The sequence below is a fragment of the Trichosurus vulpecula genome, chromosome 4 (genome assembly GCF_011100635.1).
Source record: "Trichosurus vulpecula isolate mTriVul1 chromosome 4, mTriVul1.pri, whole genome shotgun sequence".
Taxonomy (NCBI): Eukaryota; Metazoa; Chordata; class Mammalia; order Diprotodontia; family Phalangeridae; genus Trichosurus; species Trichosurus vulpecula.
Window position 1 is genome coordinate 430,994,630 of NC_050576.1, and position 18,487 is coordinate 431,013,116.

Consider the following 18,487-nt stretch of genomic DNA (forward strand, 5'->3'; position numbering starts at 1 on the left):
TTCATAGTGAAGCAAAACAAATTTCCTCTTTGTCCATGTACAGAAATCTGTGTATCTCATTGTGCATGCTGAGTCCTTCACCTCTCTCTCAGGAAGCAGGTCTCATCATCAATTCTGTGGAATCAGGGATGGTCATTACACTGAGCAAAGCTCCTAATTCTTTTAGACGTGTTCGTCTTTACTATATTGTTGTCACTGTATAAACTGTTCCCTAGTTCTGTAAACTTTGCTCTGCATCAGTTCATTCAAGTCTTCCCAGGTTTCTCTGAAACAATCCCCGTCATCATTTCTTACAGCACAAAAGTGTTTCATCACATTTATATACCACAACTCATTTAGCTGTTCCCCAACGGATGGGCACCCTCTGAAATTCCCATTCTTTGTCATCTGAAAAAAGAGGTATACATATTTTTATCCTTTGTCTTGCTTAGGACTAATCCCTCCCCCTTAACCTTTGTGTTGTTCCCTCATTTCAGTTGGGTCCAACTCACCATGACCCCATTTAGGGTTTCCTTGGCAGAGATACTAAAGAGGTTTGTCATTTCCTTCTCTAGCTCATTTTACAGATGAGGAAACTGAGGCAAACAGGGTAAAGTGACTTGCCCAAGGTCATATAGCTAGAGTCCGAGGCCAGATTTGAACCCAGGAAGATAAGTCTTCCTGACTCCAGGCACAGAGCTCTGTGCACTATGACACCACCTAGCCGCCCTTACCCTGCCTTCCCTCTAAGTCTCCCCTTCACCCTCATACTTCCCTGTCGAATGAACTAATTCTGTACCTAGGTCTGTATCTGTGTTATTCTTCCTCTGACCAGTTTAGATGAGAGGGAAGTTCAAGTGTCGGCCGCTTCCTCCTTGTTTCTACAGATGTCTACTTGCACACCCTGATTACGTGACACCATTTCCCCCAACCTCCTTTCCCTTCCCCAGCTAGTATATTCCTCTTCCCATTTTTCCAGTCTTCTCTTAAGATCATCAAGATATAGCAGAACCATTCCCAGGCTTTGTCTAATTAGACTCACTCCACAACCCTGATGATGATGGGGTTCAAGGGAGACACACAGATCATGTCCCCATATTTGAATGTAAACAAATTATCATTTTAGTCCCTTATGATGGCTTAATCATATTTATCTTTTTATGTTTCTCGTAACTACTATGTTTGAACTTCAAAGTTTCTATGTAGCTCCAGTATTTTCATCAAGACTATTTGAAAGTCTTCTATTTCATTAAAAATCTATTTTTTCCTCAGTAGAATCATCCTCAGTTTTTCTGGGTAAGTTATTCTTAGCTGTAAGTATGCCCTTTGCCTTCTGGAATATCATGGTTCAAGTTCTCTGCTCCTTCGAAGGAGTTGCTGCTAAATCATGTGTGGTCCTGACTGTGGGTGGATGGGTGGTACGGCCCTCTACAGTGACAGGGAAGGTAGATGAGCAGGGGAGGAGTTGGGGGAAAGATAATGAATTCTGTTTTGGGCATGTTGAGTTTATGATGCCTGCTGGACATCCTGTTCAAGATATCTGAAATTTGGGGGGCAGGATGGGTAGGCTTGAGAATCATCATCATAGAGATGGTAATTAAATCCATGGGAGCTGATGAGATCACCAAATGAAGTTGTATAAAGAGGCAAGAGAAGTGGGCCTAGGATAGAGGAGACATGTACAGGTAGAGGGTGTGACCTGGATGAGGATCCAGCAAAGGAGAGTGAGAAGAGGTCCAATAGGGAAGAGGAGAACTAGGGGAGAGATGTCTGTAAACCTAGGGAGTATCAAGGAGGACGGGGGATCAACAGTATCAAAGACTGCAGAGAGGTCAAGAAGGATGAGGACTGAGAAAGGTCATTGGATTTGGCAGTTAAGAGATCACTGATAACTGTGGAGAAGGAAGTTTTGTTGGAGTGATGAGGCAAAAAAACAAGATTGTAGGGGGTTAAGAGTGAGACGAGGGAAGGTAGAGGCACCTTCTCCAGAACAGAAGAGTTCCTGTTAGCAGGGAGACAAGGCTCAAGTGTTTGCAGTCAGTAGAGAAGGAGCCAGTAGAGGGGGAAATTGAAACTAAGTGAAAGGGGGGAACGACAGAGAGCAGTCTGTTGGGGATGGTATGGAATGGGATGGCTTGTGCGCGCACAGGTTTGCCTTGGTAAGAAGTAAGGCCCCCTCTTCATGTGAGACAGTGGTGAAGGAGATGAAGGTAGAGGGCCCCCCGAGTGGTAGGAGATGAAAAAGGGTGCAGATGAGAGACAGCTCACAGTGAAGGGGCAGCTTCTCAGCTGAGGGGGGGGAGGGGCAGGGGGAGTCAAAGGAGGTTTGAGGAGGGATGACCAGATGTGGATCAGGATGGTGAGCTGATAAGGGAGGCAGATAGTGAAGGTCTGAGCTGCTCTTGTGGCTGCTTTCTTGGGTTATTTGGGGCTCTCAGGGACAGCTCAGGCTGGGAACCTGCTAGCCTCCGGTGCTCTCACAGTGCTCTGATCCCAGGCAGTCTGATTGCTGCCCCTGGTCTGGGCTCTGCTTCCCCCATTAGTGAGCTACAAAGTCCTGCTCATCCACAGTGACAGAACCTCAGGTTTCCCTTTGGAGTAGGATTCCTGAGCTAATCATTCCTCTGCAGGTTTCAAAGTGAGACCCTGCTCTGCTCCTGGGATCTGGCATACACAGCCTAGGACCCTTGGGCACAGAGCCCCTCCTCAGTCCACCCTGGATCTCTGCCTTGGGACTGGGTAGCAGGTGACAAAGCTGCCAGTTGGCACCTCTTCTCACCTTCCTGTAGTTCTAGGTGTGCTGGTATGGGCCTGGGACCTCCTTTCTCCTTGGAGCTCTGCCTCTCTCTGTGTACCCATCAGGGTGCTCCTGATCAAACCCTGTTCCCAGTGTCTACTAACCTTTCTATATGTCTCCTGTTGCCCACTTTGGCTGAAAAGCTAACACACTGACTTTGCCTCAGATTTCCTCAACAGGATTCAGACAGGCACATGTTCTAGATTTGTTTGGAGGAGTTTGGAGGGGGGAGTTGAGGATGGAAACTCAGCTGAATGTCTTCCTGCTACTCTGCTATCTGGGCTTTGTCTTTGCATTTGACTTTTTAAATTCAATTTTATTGATATCTTTTGCTTTTATGTTTGTCCCCTTTATCCCTTATCACTTCTTAAGAGCTTCCTCTTATGTGAAAATGTCTTTAAAACACATGAAACACAGTACAAAATCTTGCAGAAAGACCAAAGTATTATGAGTTTGAATATTGAAAATTCATTCCAAGATTCAATTTTCCATTGATTTTTCTGAGAAAAGAAAGTCCTAGAAACCTATCAAAATGGCCTCAGAAGCACCACCAGCAATAATCAACACCACACGGTTTGGGTTATGAAGTCACTTAATTGCTGGAGGAGTAGAAACCGCCATGGGCTGAGAGTTCAGGGACCTACACATTCACTGAGCCTCAGTTTACTCACCTGTAAAATGTGGATAAGAAACCTCACAGGCTTTGTTATGAGGGAAGCAATTTTGAAACTTCATTCTTTTATATTTTCATTTTTCACTTATCATTTCATTGGTATAGGAAGCTGAAGAAAGCACTTCCTTTACCTCCATGCAACCTCTGCAGCTTACAGCCCTGGAGTTCCCTGGGTCAGCTGCCAGGTCTGCCACTCTCATGGGCCTTGGCACGATCTGGTCCCACACCTTCTGCAAGCCTTATCATTCAATAAGCATTTATTAAGTGCCTCTTGGCAGCTAGGTGGCATCTGATCATCACAGCATTTATAAAGCACATTAAAGTGTACGGACAGCTTTACAAATATCTCGTGTGATCCTCACAACAACCCTGGGAGGTAAATACTAGTACCTCCATTTTACAAATAAAGAAACTAGGACAAACAACAGTTAAGTGATTTGCACAGGGTCACACAGCCAGTAATCATAGGAGGCAGGATTTGAACTCAGGTTCAAGCTCAGAACTGCTGGTCCTGGAGTTAAGAACCTGAATTCAAATCCAGCCTCAGACATTTAGTAACTGTGTGACCCTGAGCAAGTCACTTAACTTCTGTCTGTCTCAGCTTCCTCATCTTCAAAATGGAGATGATACAAGCACCTGCCTCACAGAGTTGTTTTGACTGTGAAACCAAATGAGATAACAAACGTAAATCCTAAAGTAGATGTAAAATGTTATCGGCTGTCATGATGGTGATGATTTGCTAACAAGTGAAGATACCAAAGCAAAAAAGAAAACCTGTCGTCATTCCATTTTACAGTCCAGGAAGGAAGCAGATAACAAATATGTATTCAATCAACCAACTAAACAATTAGCATTTATTAAGTGCCTACTGTGTTTAGGAACATCGTTAAAAAAGTAAACAGTCCCTACCCTCAAGGGGTTTCTTTCTACATGCAAGGTAAACACAAAGTAATTTCAGGGATGGAGGGAAAGGGGTCACATGGGGAAGCTGAGTCAGGAAAGGTTTGGCACTAATTCTTCAATGGAGGGGGTCCAGTTTCATTGGCCATCTGCTCACTCCACCTTTACAGAGACCTTCTGAGTCGACACCAGCCCACCAAGGAACACTCGTTGGGTCTAGACATCGAAGCCACCTCGCCCACACCGCTCCCTCTCCTGACAGAGGCCCTCGTGACCTGTCCTCCACGGAGCCATGTTGGCTCTCTGCGGGCTCCAGATGTTCTTGAGCCATTTCTTTAGGAAAACGTCTTGCTCTGCTTCCATCAATCTTTACTCACAGGCTTTCCGAAGGGATTCTCCACCTTCCCCCCATTCCCTTGTCACTGAATGTTCTTGCAAGTCCACCTTCCTATACAACCTTCTGACTCCCTTTTCGTGACCTGTGTCTTTTGAACAAGGCAGACCCACCCAGGGCCACATTCTAGTCACAAGATCTCGGTGAGAGCCAGGGCCCAACAGGCCTCTCTGCACTAAGACCTTATGTCCATGTTGTCTTTGCCTAAATGTGGGAAGCCCCACTCTCCTTGCTGCGAACACCGAGTCCACAGAATGTCTTCTTTCTCTGTTATAGCGAGTCCCTGTCGTATCTAGCCGGATGAATAAACTAACATAGTTTCCTCCCTCCTCTATCCTTTTGAGTCAAATTTGTAAGACCGCCATGCTGGCAGCCTCACTCAGCCCTCACGCAGATGTTGATCTTACTCTCCTTTAAGCCAGAGGTATCAGACTCACCACCTACAGCCAAACTCCCAGAGTCCTGCCAGGACTAGATGAAAGTGTAATTGGGAAATGTTTAACAAAATGAAGAAAAACACGACACAACACAGAGTGTTAATTTGTGGTTTTTCCAAGTCAATATGCAGGGATCCGTTCTTATTTGAGTCTGGTACCACTGCTTGAAGCCACAGGCTAGATCCTCAGCCCACCTTTTGCACCATCTTCTTAGCCAGATGCTCATCCCCAGACGAGCTCTTCTTTTCCACATCCCTTTGACTGCAATGGGTGGCAATCAGGCACAGCCCACTTGTCCTGGTGGTCTTAGGTTCCTTGCCTAAGGCTTGGTCATCTTGGCTAAGACTTTCTGGGTCCTTCCTGGCCATACCATCTGTGCGTATGAGAGCCACCAGAAGTGTGGAGAAGTCATCTGTTTTCAAAAGTCTTTGGCAGGTTCTCTGTGATGTCTGGGATCCAGGCTGCAAAAAGCCACCTGAATTCTCTGTTGTCATCGTGTCAACAAAAAGTTGCCTGGGAACCAAAGGAGCCTCCACCAGCCACTTATCTCCTCATCCTCTGACCTTTACTGATGGTCTTGCAGTATTGCAGACTCTCTAAAATTAGATCTTATTCAGAGATGGAGCAAATGGGAGACTTTTTAAAAGGTTTCTATAAAACATGAAAGGACAAAAAGTATAGTAAAACCTTATTAATTAGATATAACTAAAGAAAGGCCCTTCTGCTTTGTTCTGATTTTTAGAAGTTCAGTCCCTTGAAGGACATTGCTGAGCATGAGACTGGACTCTCTTGTTCAGATTCCACCCAGGTGGAGTAGCCAGGTGAGGCAAACATTCTTTGAATAGATTGCACTAGGCTGGAGACCTTCTAGGCAGAGAGGAAGAGTCTCTCAGCCCAAGTCTGCCATGAAGTCACTCTCAAGCCCTCATTATAAGATTCTTTCTCTCATTAACTGTTAACCAATCAGAGATGATTGCCACTCCTCCTCCAAAAGAACACATAAGCCCTGAGCCCAGCCGGCATGATTGTCTTTGGTCTAAGAGAGAGGGCTGAATAACCATCCTTTTATTAATAGATGTGCTGGCCTTATTAACAAAATCCCTAAATTGCCCAGAAATTATGTCTCTCAAACCTTTTTAATCATCACAATATATTTAGTGCTTTGACCTAGTAAAAAAGTAACAATGTGTTGGAAAGGAGAAGTATTGTTTTAATAACTAGAAAAGAATCGTTAGAAATTAGCAAATCAGAGGGAGGGGAAAAAATCTAAAAGGTGCACAGCAGAGAATAAAAGAAAATGGAGAAGGAATCATAGAAAGCCAAATAGCTTTGAAAACGACGAGTAATCCTTATATAGTTTGTCAAAAAAAAAAAGTAAAGAGTGTGAATTGTAAATTCATGGCTTTTTAGTGAATCCTCTTTTTAGGTTGTGCTATATACATGAAAATGTTCTCTCTTTTGCCTTTATATATTTAAAGATGAAATGAATCAAAAAAATCTTTTTAAAAAAGAAGAGAGAAGAAAAGAGAGGTGGAAGGAAGAAAACCCAGAGGGCTTACTGATCTCTGATTCTATGAAAGAGGGAATGAGAGCAAGCGAAAACATGGCACTAGGAGATAGAAGTCCCAGCAATGTATAATAGTCACAGCATGATTTTATGAAATGGATCTCTTTAGCATTGCCTACTGCTATATTGTTTAAATTTTATTTTTAACATTGATTTTTTTAAATTTTCAGGTCTGAATTCTCCTCCTCCCTCCTGCACTTCTCCCACTCATTGAGAAGGCAAGCATGTGATATCAATTATACATGGGAAATCATGAAAAATGTATTTCCATATAAGTCATGTTGAAAAAAAAGCAAGAAAAATAAAGTTTTTTAAAAAAAGAAATGAGCCAATCAAAACCCTAGCCAAAGCAGTGTTGCCTTCTATACTTCTATACTTACAATTACACTGTTCCTAGGCAAAGGGGTATTTTTTTTATGTTTCAAGATTATTTCTTTTAAGTAAAAATCTTTAAATCTTTGGAATCATAAAATATTAGAATTCTGCAGAATCTTAAATGTCATCCATTCTAACCACCTACCCAAAGCCTCACCCTGGGCCTCACTCTGGTCAATGAGGCAAACTCAGGAAAAGGAAGGCAAAAAGTATTTTGTTAGCACACCAAGAAAGCAAGCAGCTAAAGTACACCCAGCCCTGATAACCATACACTGCTTTTATACACAGGAGGAAATGACTTCCATATAAAGGCAGGAAAACACTAATTAGTACATGTAGGATGAGGACATGGGTTTTATGCTACCTCAGCTTTTCCCCCTGGCTAAGTCTACATGCACAGGGGCATCCTCAGACCACCATTCCCCACAGGCTGGTTGCACATCACCCAAAGATCAAGCAAGAGTTAAACATGGAATCTCTTGGGCCGACTTTGCGCAGCAGGAATTTAATACGATTTTTCAAAGGGCAAAGATCAACACTGATTAATCTGGAAATAGAGGCTGTGGTATCAGCCCAGGCATATAATATGAATAATCTCTTAAAGAGGAAAAAAGAGAGGAGGAGGAAGTACATGGCTAAATGTCCACAGGATATAAGACAAGAAGCACTTAAAAATTCAGGTATATCCAGCCCCAGTATCTCTCCTGAGCTTTAGTCTAATCACCAATCGCCTCTCAGACATTTCAAATCAAACTCAACACATCCACACCTCCAGCAGACTTCCCCAACTCGGTCAAAGGCCCCAGTGTCCTTTCAGTCCACCAGGTTCATGACCTTGACATCACGTAGCCTCCTCACTCCTCCTCACAGCACCCAGCACAGCACAGACTTCCTCCCACTGTGTCTCTCTGAGCATCTGGTGAGCATCTTAGTGCAGGCCCTCACCACCTCTTACCTAGATGACTGGAGCCTCTTAACTGCTTCAAGTCTATCCTGCATGCTGCTGCCATAGCAACCTTCTTTGAGCACAAATCTGGCTGTTTGATTCCTCTACGCTAGTGGCTTAAAAACAAAGAGAATAAAAATGCCTCTATGTCACTTTAAGCACAAGCCAGGCCCATTTTTGTCATTTGAGATGGTGCTCTAGGAGGGGAAAAGGGAAAGATACTTGGGATAACTACAGGATATGAGAAACAGAAAATATAAATAAAAGCTCACTTAAAAGAAAGATTCCCTTAAATGGAAAGCTTTGAGGAGGTATAAACCCTATTTTGAAGAGCAAAAGACCACTTTGAAAGAGTCTCATTATAAACAAACTCTCACATTCTTAACTCTCTGTAGTCTGTCAGACTCATCCAATTAAAACTGGTCTCTCCAAAGTTACTAATGATTTTCCCCCTAAGTCCTCAAAATGTTGGTGTGTTGTCTCATTGTTATCATTATCCTTAATGAAATTATTAATTACTTCTATGATTTGACTCACCCATTCTTTAGGATTAAGTTTCCAATTAATGTTTTTTCCTCATTTCAAAGGTCTTTTATTGAATGTAATTTTTACTGTATTATGGTTGGCAAAACACAATTTAATATTCCTGCTTTTTTGTACTTGTTTATGAGGTTTTATGCTCAAATATATGGTCAGGTTTTGTAACAATGCCATGCACAGTTCAGAAATAGGCATACTCCCTTCTGTACTCATTTAATCTTCAAAGGTCCATCATATCTAGCCTTTCTAAAATTCTGTTCAGGTCCTTAATTTTTTTTATATTTTTGGTTAGATTTATCTATGTCTGAGAGTGGTAAACTGAGGTCCCTCACTATTATAGTTTTTTAATGATTTTTCCCTATAACTCATTTAACTTTGCCTTTAAAAATTTCAATACTATGCCATTTGGTTTATATATGTTTAGTATAGATATTAATTCACTGATTATAGTGTCATTGAGCAAAATATAGTTTCCCTGTTTATCTCTTTTAATTAGGTCCAATTTTGGTGTTGCTTTGTCTGAGATCATGATTGTTATCCTTGCTATTTTTTTTTTTTACTTTAGCCGAAGTGTAATTCTGTAGATTCTGCTCCAGTCTCCTATTTTAACCCTATGTGTATCTTTTGATTTTAATTATGTTTTTTAGAAACAACATATTGTTAGATTCTAGTTTCTGATCCAGTCTGCTATAGTCTTCTGTTTGACGGGTGACTTCATTCTATTCCCAGCTGTGATATTAATCAAGTATTTCCCTCCATACTATTCTGTTATACTTTTTTCCTGACTCCTCTTTAAGAGTTTGTTTTGCCTCTGAGTAACCCTTCCCTCAATCTATCCTCCCTCTTATTCCACCTCTCTGATTCTAAGAGATCTGAGCAGTTTTCTTTTATGATTTCTTGAAATATGATGTCCAGCTCTTTTTTGATCAGGGCTTTCAGGTCATCTAATTTTGGGGGGGTGGGGTGTTTGAAGCTATCAGGGTTAACTGATTTGCCCAGGGTCACACAGCTAGTTAAGTGTCAAGTGTCTGAGGTCGAATTTGAACTCCTGACTCCAAGGCCAATACTCTAGACACTGCACCATCTAGCTGCCCCTCATCCAGTGATTCTTAAATTATCTCTCTTCTCAATCTGTTTTCCAAGTCAGTGATTTTACAATGAGCTGCCTCATATTTTCTTCTATTTTTTCAGTCTTTTAACTTTGTTTTAATATTTCTTAATGTATCATGGAGTCATTAGCTTCTATTTGGATGATTCTAATTTTCAGGGAGTTATTATCTTGAGTAAGCCTTTGTACCTTACTTTTGCTCCAAGCTGTTAATTTTCTTTTCATATCTTTCTTCCACAGTTCTCATTTCTTTTCCCATTTTTTTCCTCTACTGTTCTCAACTAGTTTTTAAAATCATTTTTATTTCTTTTTCCTTTTTAACTCTTGCTTTTGAAATGATCAAGATTGATCCTGTACCATTTTTTAATTGATCTTATTGCAACTAATTGATTTTGTCCTGTAACTGCCTAAGTCATAGTTCTTTGTCTCTGAACTTAGTGTGGAAATTCAGTTGGCCTGTAATAGGTTAAGTTCAGCAATCCTGTTCTCATTGTAATCACAGTTCTATTCTTGCCTCAAAGAATCCTGATAACCTTGGAGGACGTGGCTTGCTATAAGGGAGTCAGGCCTTTTATCTTTACACCATCAAGTTATCCTTCAAGGATGACTGGTTTGCTATCCAAAGAAGTCTGGGCCACTGTCTTGCAGGAGGACTAAAACAAGGAACACTTCTTAGTCACAGGGAGAAAGGGGAGGATCACGGGGAGCCCCTTGTTACCAACTTCCAACCCATCATATTGTTCCCCATACCTCAGCTATGTAACCAATCATATTGTCCTCAGTCCCATGATGTTACCTACGCTGCTGTTCTTTGTTCTGTACTCCCCAAAACCTATAAAAGAAAACTGTCCCCCTCATTTGGGGTCTTTGCCTACTGAGGAAGCTGAGATCCTATTTATTGGTAAATTTACACTTCACAAATAAATTGATCATGCTCAGAACTTTGGGCCTCAGTTTACCTTATTTTAACTGTTACACTTTATTTCAGGAATTCTGATTGGACTTGTGTCCCAGATGCATTTCTCTTTGAGGCTTTGCTTGTAAATGTTTTTAAGTCATTTTCTTCTTTTGGGTTTGTGTCTTGAGCTTCCCTGTCCCCATGACAGCTCTTTTTGGCGGGATTCTTTTTTTTGTTTGCTCATTCTTCCAGCCACCTTGTTGACTCTGGACATGATATTCATGCTGGACTCTGAACACTCCTGGCAAGAATGTCTGGCCTGAGTTTCTGTCTTCTTACATACTTGTGCTGCTTTCACAGCTCAGGCTGGGGGTCTGCAAGCTTTCAATGCTCTCAAAGTGATGTGATCTGGGGTGATGAGCTCTGCAAGAAGTTCAAAATCCAGGTTTGTCCCTAGTTGGGAGTTCCAACAGACAGAAGATGGACTCGGCCACTATTAGCCCAGTGAGAGGTTCTACGGGTTCAGAACCACTCCCCTCTGGTCTGGGACTCCTGCCCTGCTTCCCCAGGCTGGAGGCTAGAACTAAGTCCTTGATCTGCTCCCCAGATAAATCATACAACTGTTCAATAAACAGCTAGGGTCTACTAGCAAACACTTTTGTCTACCATCTCTTTATGCAGATCTGCCCCCTCACTCTGATCCCGAACTGTGTAGCTGGCAACAGAGCTATCAGATGCCACCAGTTCTTGTACCCTGTGCTAGTTCAGGGATCCCCTTGGATCTCTTCCAGCCCTGGAGCCCTGTCCCATGTGGCATGCTCCTGGCCAGACCCTGTCGCCCACATCCACATATGTCTCTGACTCCCTACATCTCCATGGATTGGAAAAATAACTCAATGTGACTTTTTCTTAGATTTCCTGTTCAAAATGCTTTGTAGATTTTTGTGGAGGAGGTTTGGTAGAGAAATTGAGCTACATTACTTCCTGCTACTCCACAATATTGTTGTTGTTGAGTCATCTTTCAGTCATGTCTGACTCTTTGTAGCCCCATTTGGGGTTTTCTTGGCAAAGATACTGGAGGGGCTTGTCATTTCCCTCTCCAGCTCATTTTTACAAATGGGAAAACTGAGACAAACAGTGTTAAGTGACTTGCCCAAGGTCACATGGCTAGTAAGTATCCTGATGCCATATTTGGACCCAGGTTTTCCTGACTCTGGGCCTGGCACTCCATCCACTATGCCACCTAGCTGCCCATCTTGACTACCTCCTAGGGATTGCTTAATTCTAATGGCCTTTTCTCGATCATCACCCTCGACTTCTCTTAATCATCCTTTTCTCCTTGATATTCTCATCTCCGGGTCTCTCCTGTTTCCTGTCCTTTCTGTCTGATGGCTCCCCAGCCTCTTTTGCTTATTCTTCATCTCGGTCATGCCCTCTGACCATGCGTGCCCGCAGGGCTTTGTCCCAGGACCCCTTCTCCTTCTCCTCCTAGGCTGTCTTAGTTGGTGATCTCAGCTCCCGTAAGTTCAGCTATCCTCTCTATATTAATGATTCTAGGATCTCTCTAATCAGCCCTAACCACTTTCTTGACCTCCAGTCTTCCTTCTCCAACTACCCCTTGGACATCTCAAACACTGAAGTCATTGTCTTTCCCCAAAAACCACTCTCTCCTTCTGAACTTCCCTCTTCCTATCCAGGAAACCACCATCTGCCTAGTTATCCGGTGGAGGTGCCATCTTCAAGTCCTCTCTCTCACTCAGCCCACACGTCTGATGTGGACAAGGCCTCCTGATGCTACCTGCACCACATCTCTGCTATCTGTCCCCTTCTCTCCTCTCACACAGCCACCCTACCACCTGCACCTGAAGGTGCAGACCTTCGCTACTGGAAAAGCATTTTGGCTGGTCTCTGACTCAAGTCTTTCCTCCCTCTGGTCCATCTTCCACTCAGCTGCCAAAGTGACCTTCCTAAGGCGTGGGTAGGACCAGGTCACCTCCCCATTCAATAAACTGCTATTGCCTCTAGGACCCAATGTAAAATCTTCTGTCAGGCATTTAAAGCCCTTCATAACCTGGCTTTTCCTTTCTTCCTGCACTCTCCTCCTTTCTGTGGACTCTCTGGCAGAGGCATCAAACCCATGGCCTGGGGGTCACATGGAGCCCACCACACCCAGAAGTGTAGCCTAAGCCAGAGTAAAATATAGTTCCTATCTGACTGTAATGCATTGATATAGTAATTAAAAAAAGGCAACAGATAAAAGTGTGGTTTTCTAAGTTACTGTATAGTCCGGAGAGATCTTTATATCTGTTTTATTGGCTTTCATTTTCTACTGGAAACGCTCTAGAGCCTAGTGACCTGGCTTTCTGGCTGTTCTATGTGCTGGACCCTCCACCTCTTCACTCTTCCTTGGCTGACCCCCCCAGGCCCAGAATGCTCTCCCTCCTCACCTCCATGGCCTCCTTCAAGTCTTCTGTCCCCCAGAAACCTAGTGCCTTCCCCCGACGAGTGCTTCCAATTTACTTGGCCTATATCTTGTATACACATAGCTGTTTGCAGGTCATCTCCTCCATTAGAATATGCTCCTTAAGGCAGGAACTGTTTTTGCCTTTCTTGTATTCTCAATGTTTACCACAGTTTCTGGAACACAGCAGACACTTAATAATGGTCGGTCGATCACTAAACATTTCTTAGGCACTTACTGTACAAGCCAGGCACTATGATAAGCAGTAGGAACACAAAAAGAGGCACAGATAATCTCTTCCAGCCAGTATATGTTTACAAACCCTCCTTATACAGGGCAGCTAAATCGACAGTGAGCTCAGCTCCACCCTGAAGTCCAGCTTCTTTGGTCCCATCAAAATACCAGAACACATACTCAGCTTCTAAAGCCTCTGGAATGCCTGAACTGAGTTCTTTTGTCACAGCCCGGTTTCTGGCACGGCTTTGGATGGCCAATCTGGAAAGAGAGGAAGCCAACGGGAGACCAGGACTGGCCTCCAGGCATGTTTTTGGAGGAGCTCTACAAGCAGACAAAGAAGGAGGAAGGGGAAAGTGGCCTCAGCCCCAGCAGCACCACAACCTCAGCAGATCTGGGAGCAGGAGAAGCAATGGCCTGCTGGGCAGATGGGAAGGGATGCTTGTTACCGTGGGCCACTACCCAGGAGCTAGAGGGCTGAGAGGGGCTGGTGGTCCTGCCTCCACCCCTGCCTCACTGCCCCTTAATTGAGTGTTGTTTTTGGATTTTGTCAAAGACTACATTTGATGGAGTTAATATTATCTAGTTAGCCCTGTCCTTTATTTCAGCATGAGGACACACGTCCTCTGGGAGTCACTCATCAGCCACCCAGCCTACCTACAGGCTGGGATATCATCCCACGGAGTTTTCTCTCCCAAGCACAAAATTACTATGGACCCAGGTAATTTTTCATAAATCTGCCTCAGGGACACAAACCTAATAGTAACCAAGTATTAGAGTAATATGTTTTCTTTTTTTTTCCAAATTTAACAAACACCAATATTTCAATTTACAAAGATCATAAAAAAGGAATGCACATGAAAATGAAAAGTTCTTCCATAACTGAATTCTCTTTCTCTCTCAAATATATCACTTTTTTAAAATAATGAATAAAAACATATAATAGTTAGAAAATTAAAAGAACAAGTGAAATTGAAAGTTTCTAATTAGCAAGTGTACAATTTCCCAAAGAAATCCAAAGAGATAATTACCCGTTAGTGACTTTTTACTGTTACAGAGTCTGGTAAAGCCATTCTTCCTGCTCAGGTGCTGGAAAACCCTGGGAAAGAGTCTGCTCAGTTCTAAGCAATTTTCTTCAAATGGAATCTCCGTATTTCCTAATAAGGATAATCCCCTTGGTGCATATATGCAACCATCTTCCAGGAAAATCTTCAAGGACATCTTAAGACCTGAAGTAGATCACCTACTTTTCACCCCTAAGAAATCAACTAGAAAAAGAAAAGAAAAATTCATTCAAATCTATTCGTTATTATCATCAAAAAGTCTTTACCAAATGCCTGACTGGCCATAGTAGTATATTAAGCACTGCACAAAAATAACCAGGCATAAAGAACCATGATTCATTACCACCTTTTTTTCAATAAATTGATTTCACTGGTATTGGGCACCCCCAGTGAGAAGACTTCCTCTACCGCAGCAGGTCAGCAACTGTTCCAGAACTTATCTTCTTAGAAAGCTGCCCAAACACTGCGAGTTTCAATGATTAGTCCAGAGGTACTCAGCAGTCAGCTCTCTCTCTACTATGTGCCACAACCCCTGGAAGCTTATGATAGAAACATTATAGATTTAAACTAGATAGACAATGTTCTATTAGTTCCTTGGGACAAGCAATAATTTTAATACAATTTTATTTTTTGATAATAAAGACCACGTGCATGGGTAGTCCAAACACTGGGCTGACTCAGAATGTCTAACCTTGACAAGATGAAACCCAACGGAGTCAGTTTCCCCATCTTTAATGAGTTCTTTGTCATCTGAATGCTGGATTGCAAGCCATACACACATTTCATTGCTTTCATTTGCAGTGGTTTTAATTCTGCAGTTTTCAAGGACAGCTATTACCCCCAGGAAAACATACAAAAGTTGTAGTTCTCTTAAAGAAAGCTTCAATGACTGTTAAGAGATATTGCAGTGGCTATTGGTGTGGAGAGGTCTTTCAAGCCCAGAAAGAAACAAAATCAGCAGTGCTAAAGCCCAAAGGAAGGTGCAGTTGAAAAGTAAAAACACCAAGAATTCACAAACCATTGCTAAGAAACAACCAGATTAATCCTCATAAAATAAACACGGACATTCAGAAGGACCTGAAAGTAGCAGGGGTTGTTATTGACTCTTCTACAATATGGAATATGCTTCCTAAAGTTGGAAAAACAGAGGGAAGACTAGAAATAAAAAGCTGCTGTTACTACAGGGAGAAAAAATAGTTGTCAGAAAAATAAAAATATAAAAACGAGAGTCCTAAAAATTGAGAAAAGGCAGTTTTTACTGATGAAACTCACTTTTTCATTCAAGACTAAACCAGGGACAGCTAGGTGGCACAGTGGATACAGCACTGGCCCTGGAGTCAGGAAGACCTGAGTTCAAATCCAGCCTGAGACACTTGACACTTATTAGCTGTCTGACCATGGGCAAGTCACTTAACCCCAATTGCCTTACTAAAAAAAAAAAAAAAAAACAACAACAACAAAAAAAAAAGACTAAACCAAAACCATTGTCAGAAAAAGTCCCTGTAAATCTATAATATTTGGGTATCTGTATCAGACTATAAGTCATTCACTCAAAAATGCTTGGGGAATTTTTTTTCTTTCCAGTAGGCCTAAAAGTCTTCTTCCCAATTAAGAACAATGAACTTTGATAAACATATCAATATTCTGAGAAAGTAAATAATTTTAGAATTACAGAAATTTCCAAATGGTGATGGAATACTACAATATTTGAAGTATATAAAACCTTGTACCATACCATGTATCACAAAAGGTCACGAATGTTATTCAGGAAATACTACTCTGTCATAGGGAATCACAAAACCGACAATTTCAGAGAAAACTAGGAAGACCTGTATGAACTGACACAGAGTGAAGTGAACAACACCCTGAACAATTTATATAATGATAACAGAATTATAAAGAAAACTAATTTCAAAAACCTTTAGAATGCTGACCAATGCAATGATAAAGCACCAGACAGACTGAAGATGAAGAGAGGTGATGGACTCAAAATGCAAAACGAGACACACATTTTTCAACATGGCCAGTGGGGAATGGGCTTCATTGACTTTACATATTTGTTATTAGGGCTTTCTTCTCTTTTTTTTTTCTTTTTCAGCTGGGAAAAAGGTAATGAGAAAATAGGTACTTACTGAGGTGGTTTTTTTTAAGTCAGAAAAAAAATATACTAGAGATAGGGATAAACATGCTTCAATGGACTGGGAACTCATGTGATTTAAACATCTAAACCTAGCCTCTGGGCTAGGAATAAATGGAACTTTTCTTAAAATGATAAGTAGTATTGATCTAAAATAATAGGGACAAACTTGACATCTTCCCAATAAGATCAGGGGTGAAGCAAAGATGTCCATTATTATTATTATTACTATTCAATATTGTATTAGAAAGACTAACTGGCAATAAAACAAGAAAAAGAAATTGAAGGAATAATAATAGGCAATGAAGAAACAAAACTATCACTCTTTGCAAATGATGATATACGTAGATAACCCTAATCAACTAAAAAACCAGTTGGAACAATTAACAACTTTAGCAAAGTTACAAAATGTAAAACAAACCCACATAAAATCATCAGCATTTCTATATATTATCAACAAAAGCCAAAATCAACAAAAATAAGGAGATAGAGCAATGCCATTTAAAATAACTGCAGATAGTATAAAATGCAGGGAATCTACCTACCATGACAAACCTAGGAACTATATGAATACAATTATAAAAATGCTTTTCATACAAATATAGATCTAAACAGAGAAATATTAATTGCTTATGGGTAGGTAGAATAATATAATAAAAATTACACTTCTACCGAAATTAATTTACTTATTCATTGCCATACCAATCAAATTACCAAAGAATTATTTTATAGAGCTAGAAAAAATATAACAAAGTTCATTTGGAGGAACAGAAAGTCAAGAATACCAAGGGAATCAATGAAAAGTGAAGGAAGGCGGCCTAGCAGTAACAGATATCAAACTATACTACAAAGCAGTAATCATCAAAACAATCCAGTACTAGATAAATAAAACAGATTAATCTATAGAACAGATTAGGCACACAATACACAGAAGTAAATGACCACACTAACCCAGTGTGGATAAACCTTAAGATACAAACTTTTGGGGCAAGAACTCACTGTTCAACAAAAACAGGCACAGATCAACATCTTATACCGTACACCAAAATAAACTCAAAATGGGTACATAATTTAGACATAAAGGGTGATATCAAAAGCAAATTAGAGGAGCATGGAAATTTTTACCTGTCAGATCTATGCATAAGGGAAGAATTCATGACCAATAAGAGATAGAGAGGATAACAGGAGGTAAAATACATCATTTTGATTACATTAAATTTTAAAGTTTTTGCACAAGCAAAACCAATACAGCCAAAACTAGAAGGAAAGCACAAAATGGGGGAAATTTCACAGAAAGTTTCTGTAATAAAGGTCTCATTTCTCAACTATATAGGGAAACTGAGCCAAATTTATAAAAACAAGAGCCATTCCCCGATTGATAAGTGGTCAAAGGATATAAATACGAAGTTTTCAGAAGAAGAAATCAAAGCTATTAACAGTCCCATTAAAAAATGCTCTAAATCACTTTTAATTAGAGAAATGCAAATTAAAACAACTTTGAGGTACCACCTCACTCCTATTTCAGATTGGCTAACATGAAAGAAAAGGAAAATGACAAATGCTGGGGGTGGGGGTGGTGTTGGAAAATAGGGACACTATGCACTATTGGCAGTTGTGAACTGATCCAACCACTCTGGAGAACAATTGGGAACTATGGCCAAAGGGTCATAAAACCTCTGACCCTGCTACTAGGTTGGTGCCCCAAAGAGATCAAAGAAAGAGGAAAAGTACCTACTTGAACAAAAATATTTGTAGCAGCTCTTTTTGTAGTGGCAGAGAATGGGAAACTGAGAGGATGCCTATCAACTGGAGAATGGTTGAACAAGCTGTGGTGTATGATTATGATGGAATAGTATTGTTCTATAAGAAATGACAAGTAAGGTCTCAGAAAAACCTGGGAAGGCTTATATGAACTGATGCAAAGTGAAGTGAGCAGAACCAGAATAATATTATATATAGTAACATCAGTATTGTATC

General features: G+C 41.2%; 1 protein-coding gene across 1 annotated transcript in view; it reads right to left on the minus strand.

The window, feature by feature from the left end:
* The window catches only part of PASK (PAS domain containing serine/threonine kinase), a 55,311-nt gene extending 40,781 nt beyond the window's left edge, over positions 1 to 14,530 (minus strand). Inside the window, exon 1 of the mRNA XM_036754753.1 lies at positions 14,341 to 14,530. Coding sequence (XP_036610648.1) covers positions 14,341 to 14,530 — 190 coding nt within the window. The remainder of the gene's footprint in view (positions 1 to 14,340) is intronic.
* Between the last annotated feature and the right edge of the window lie 3,957 nt (positions 14,531 to 18,487).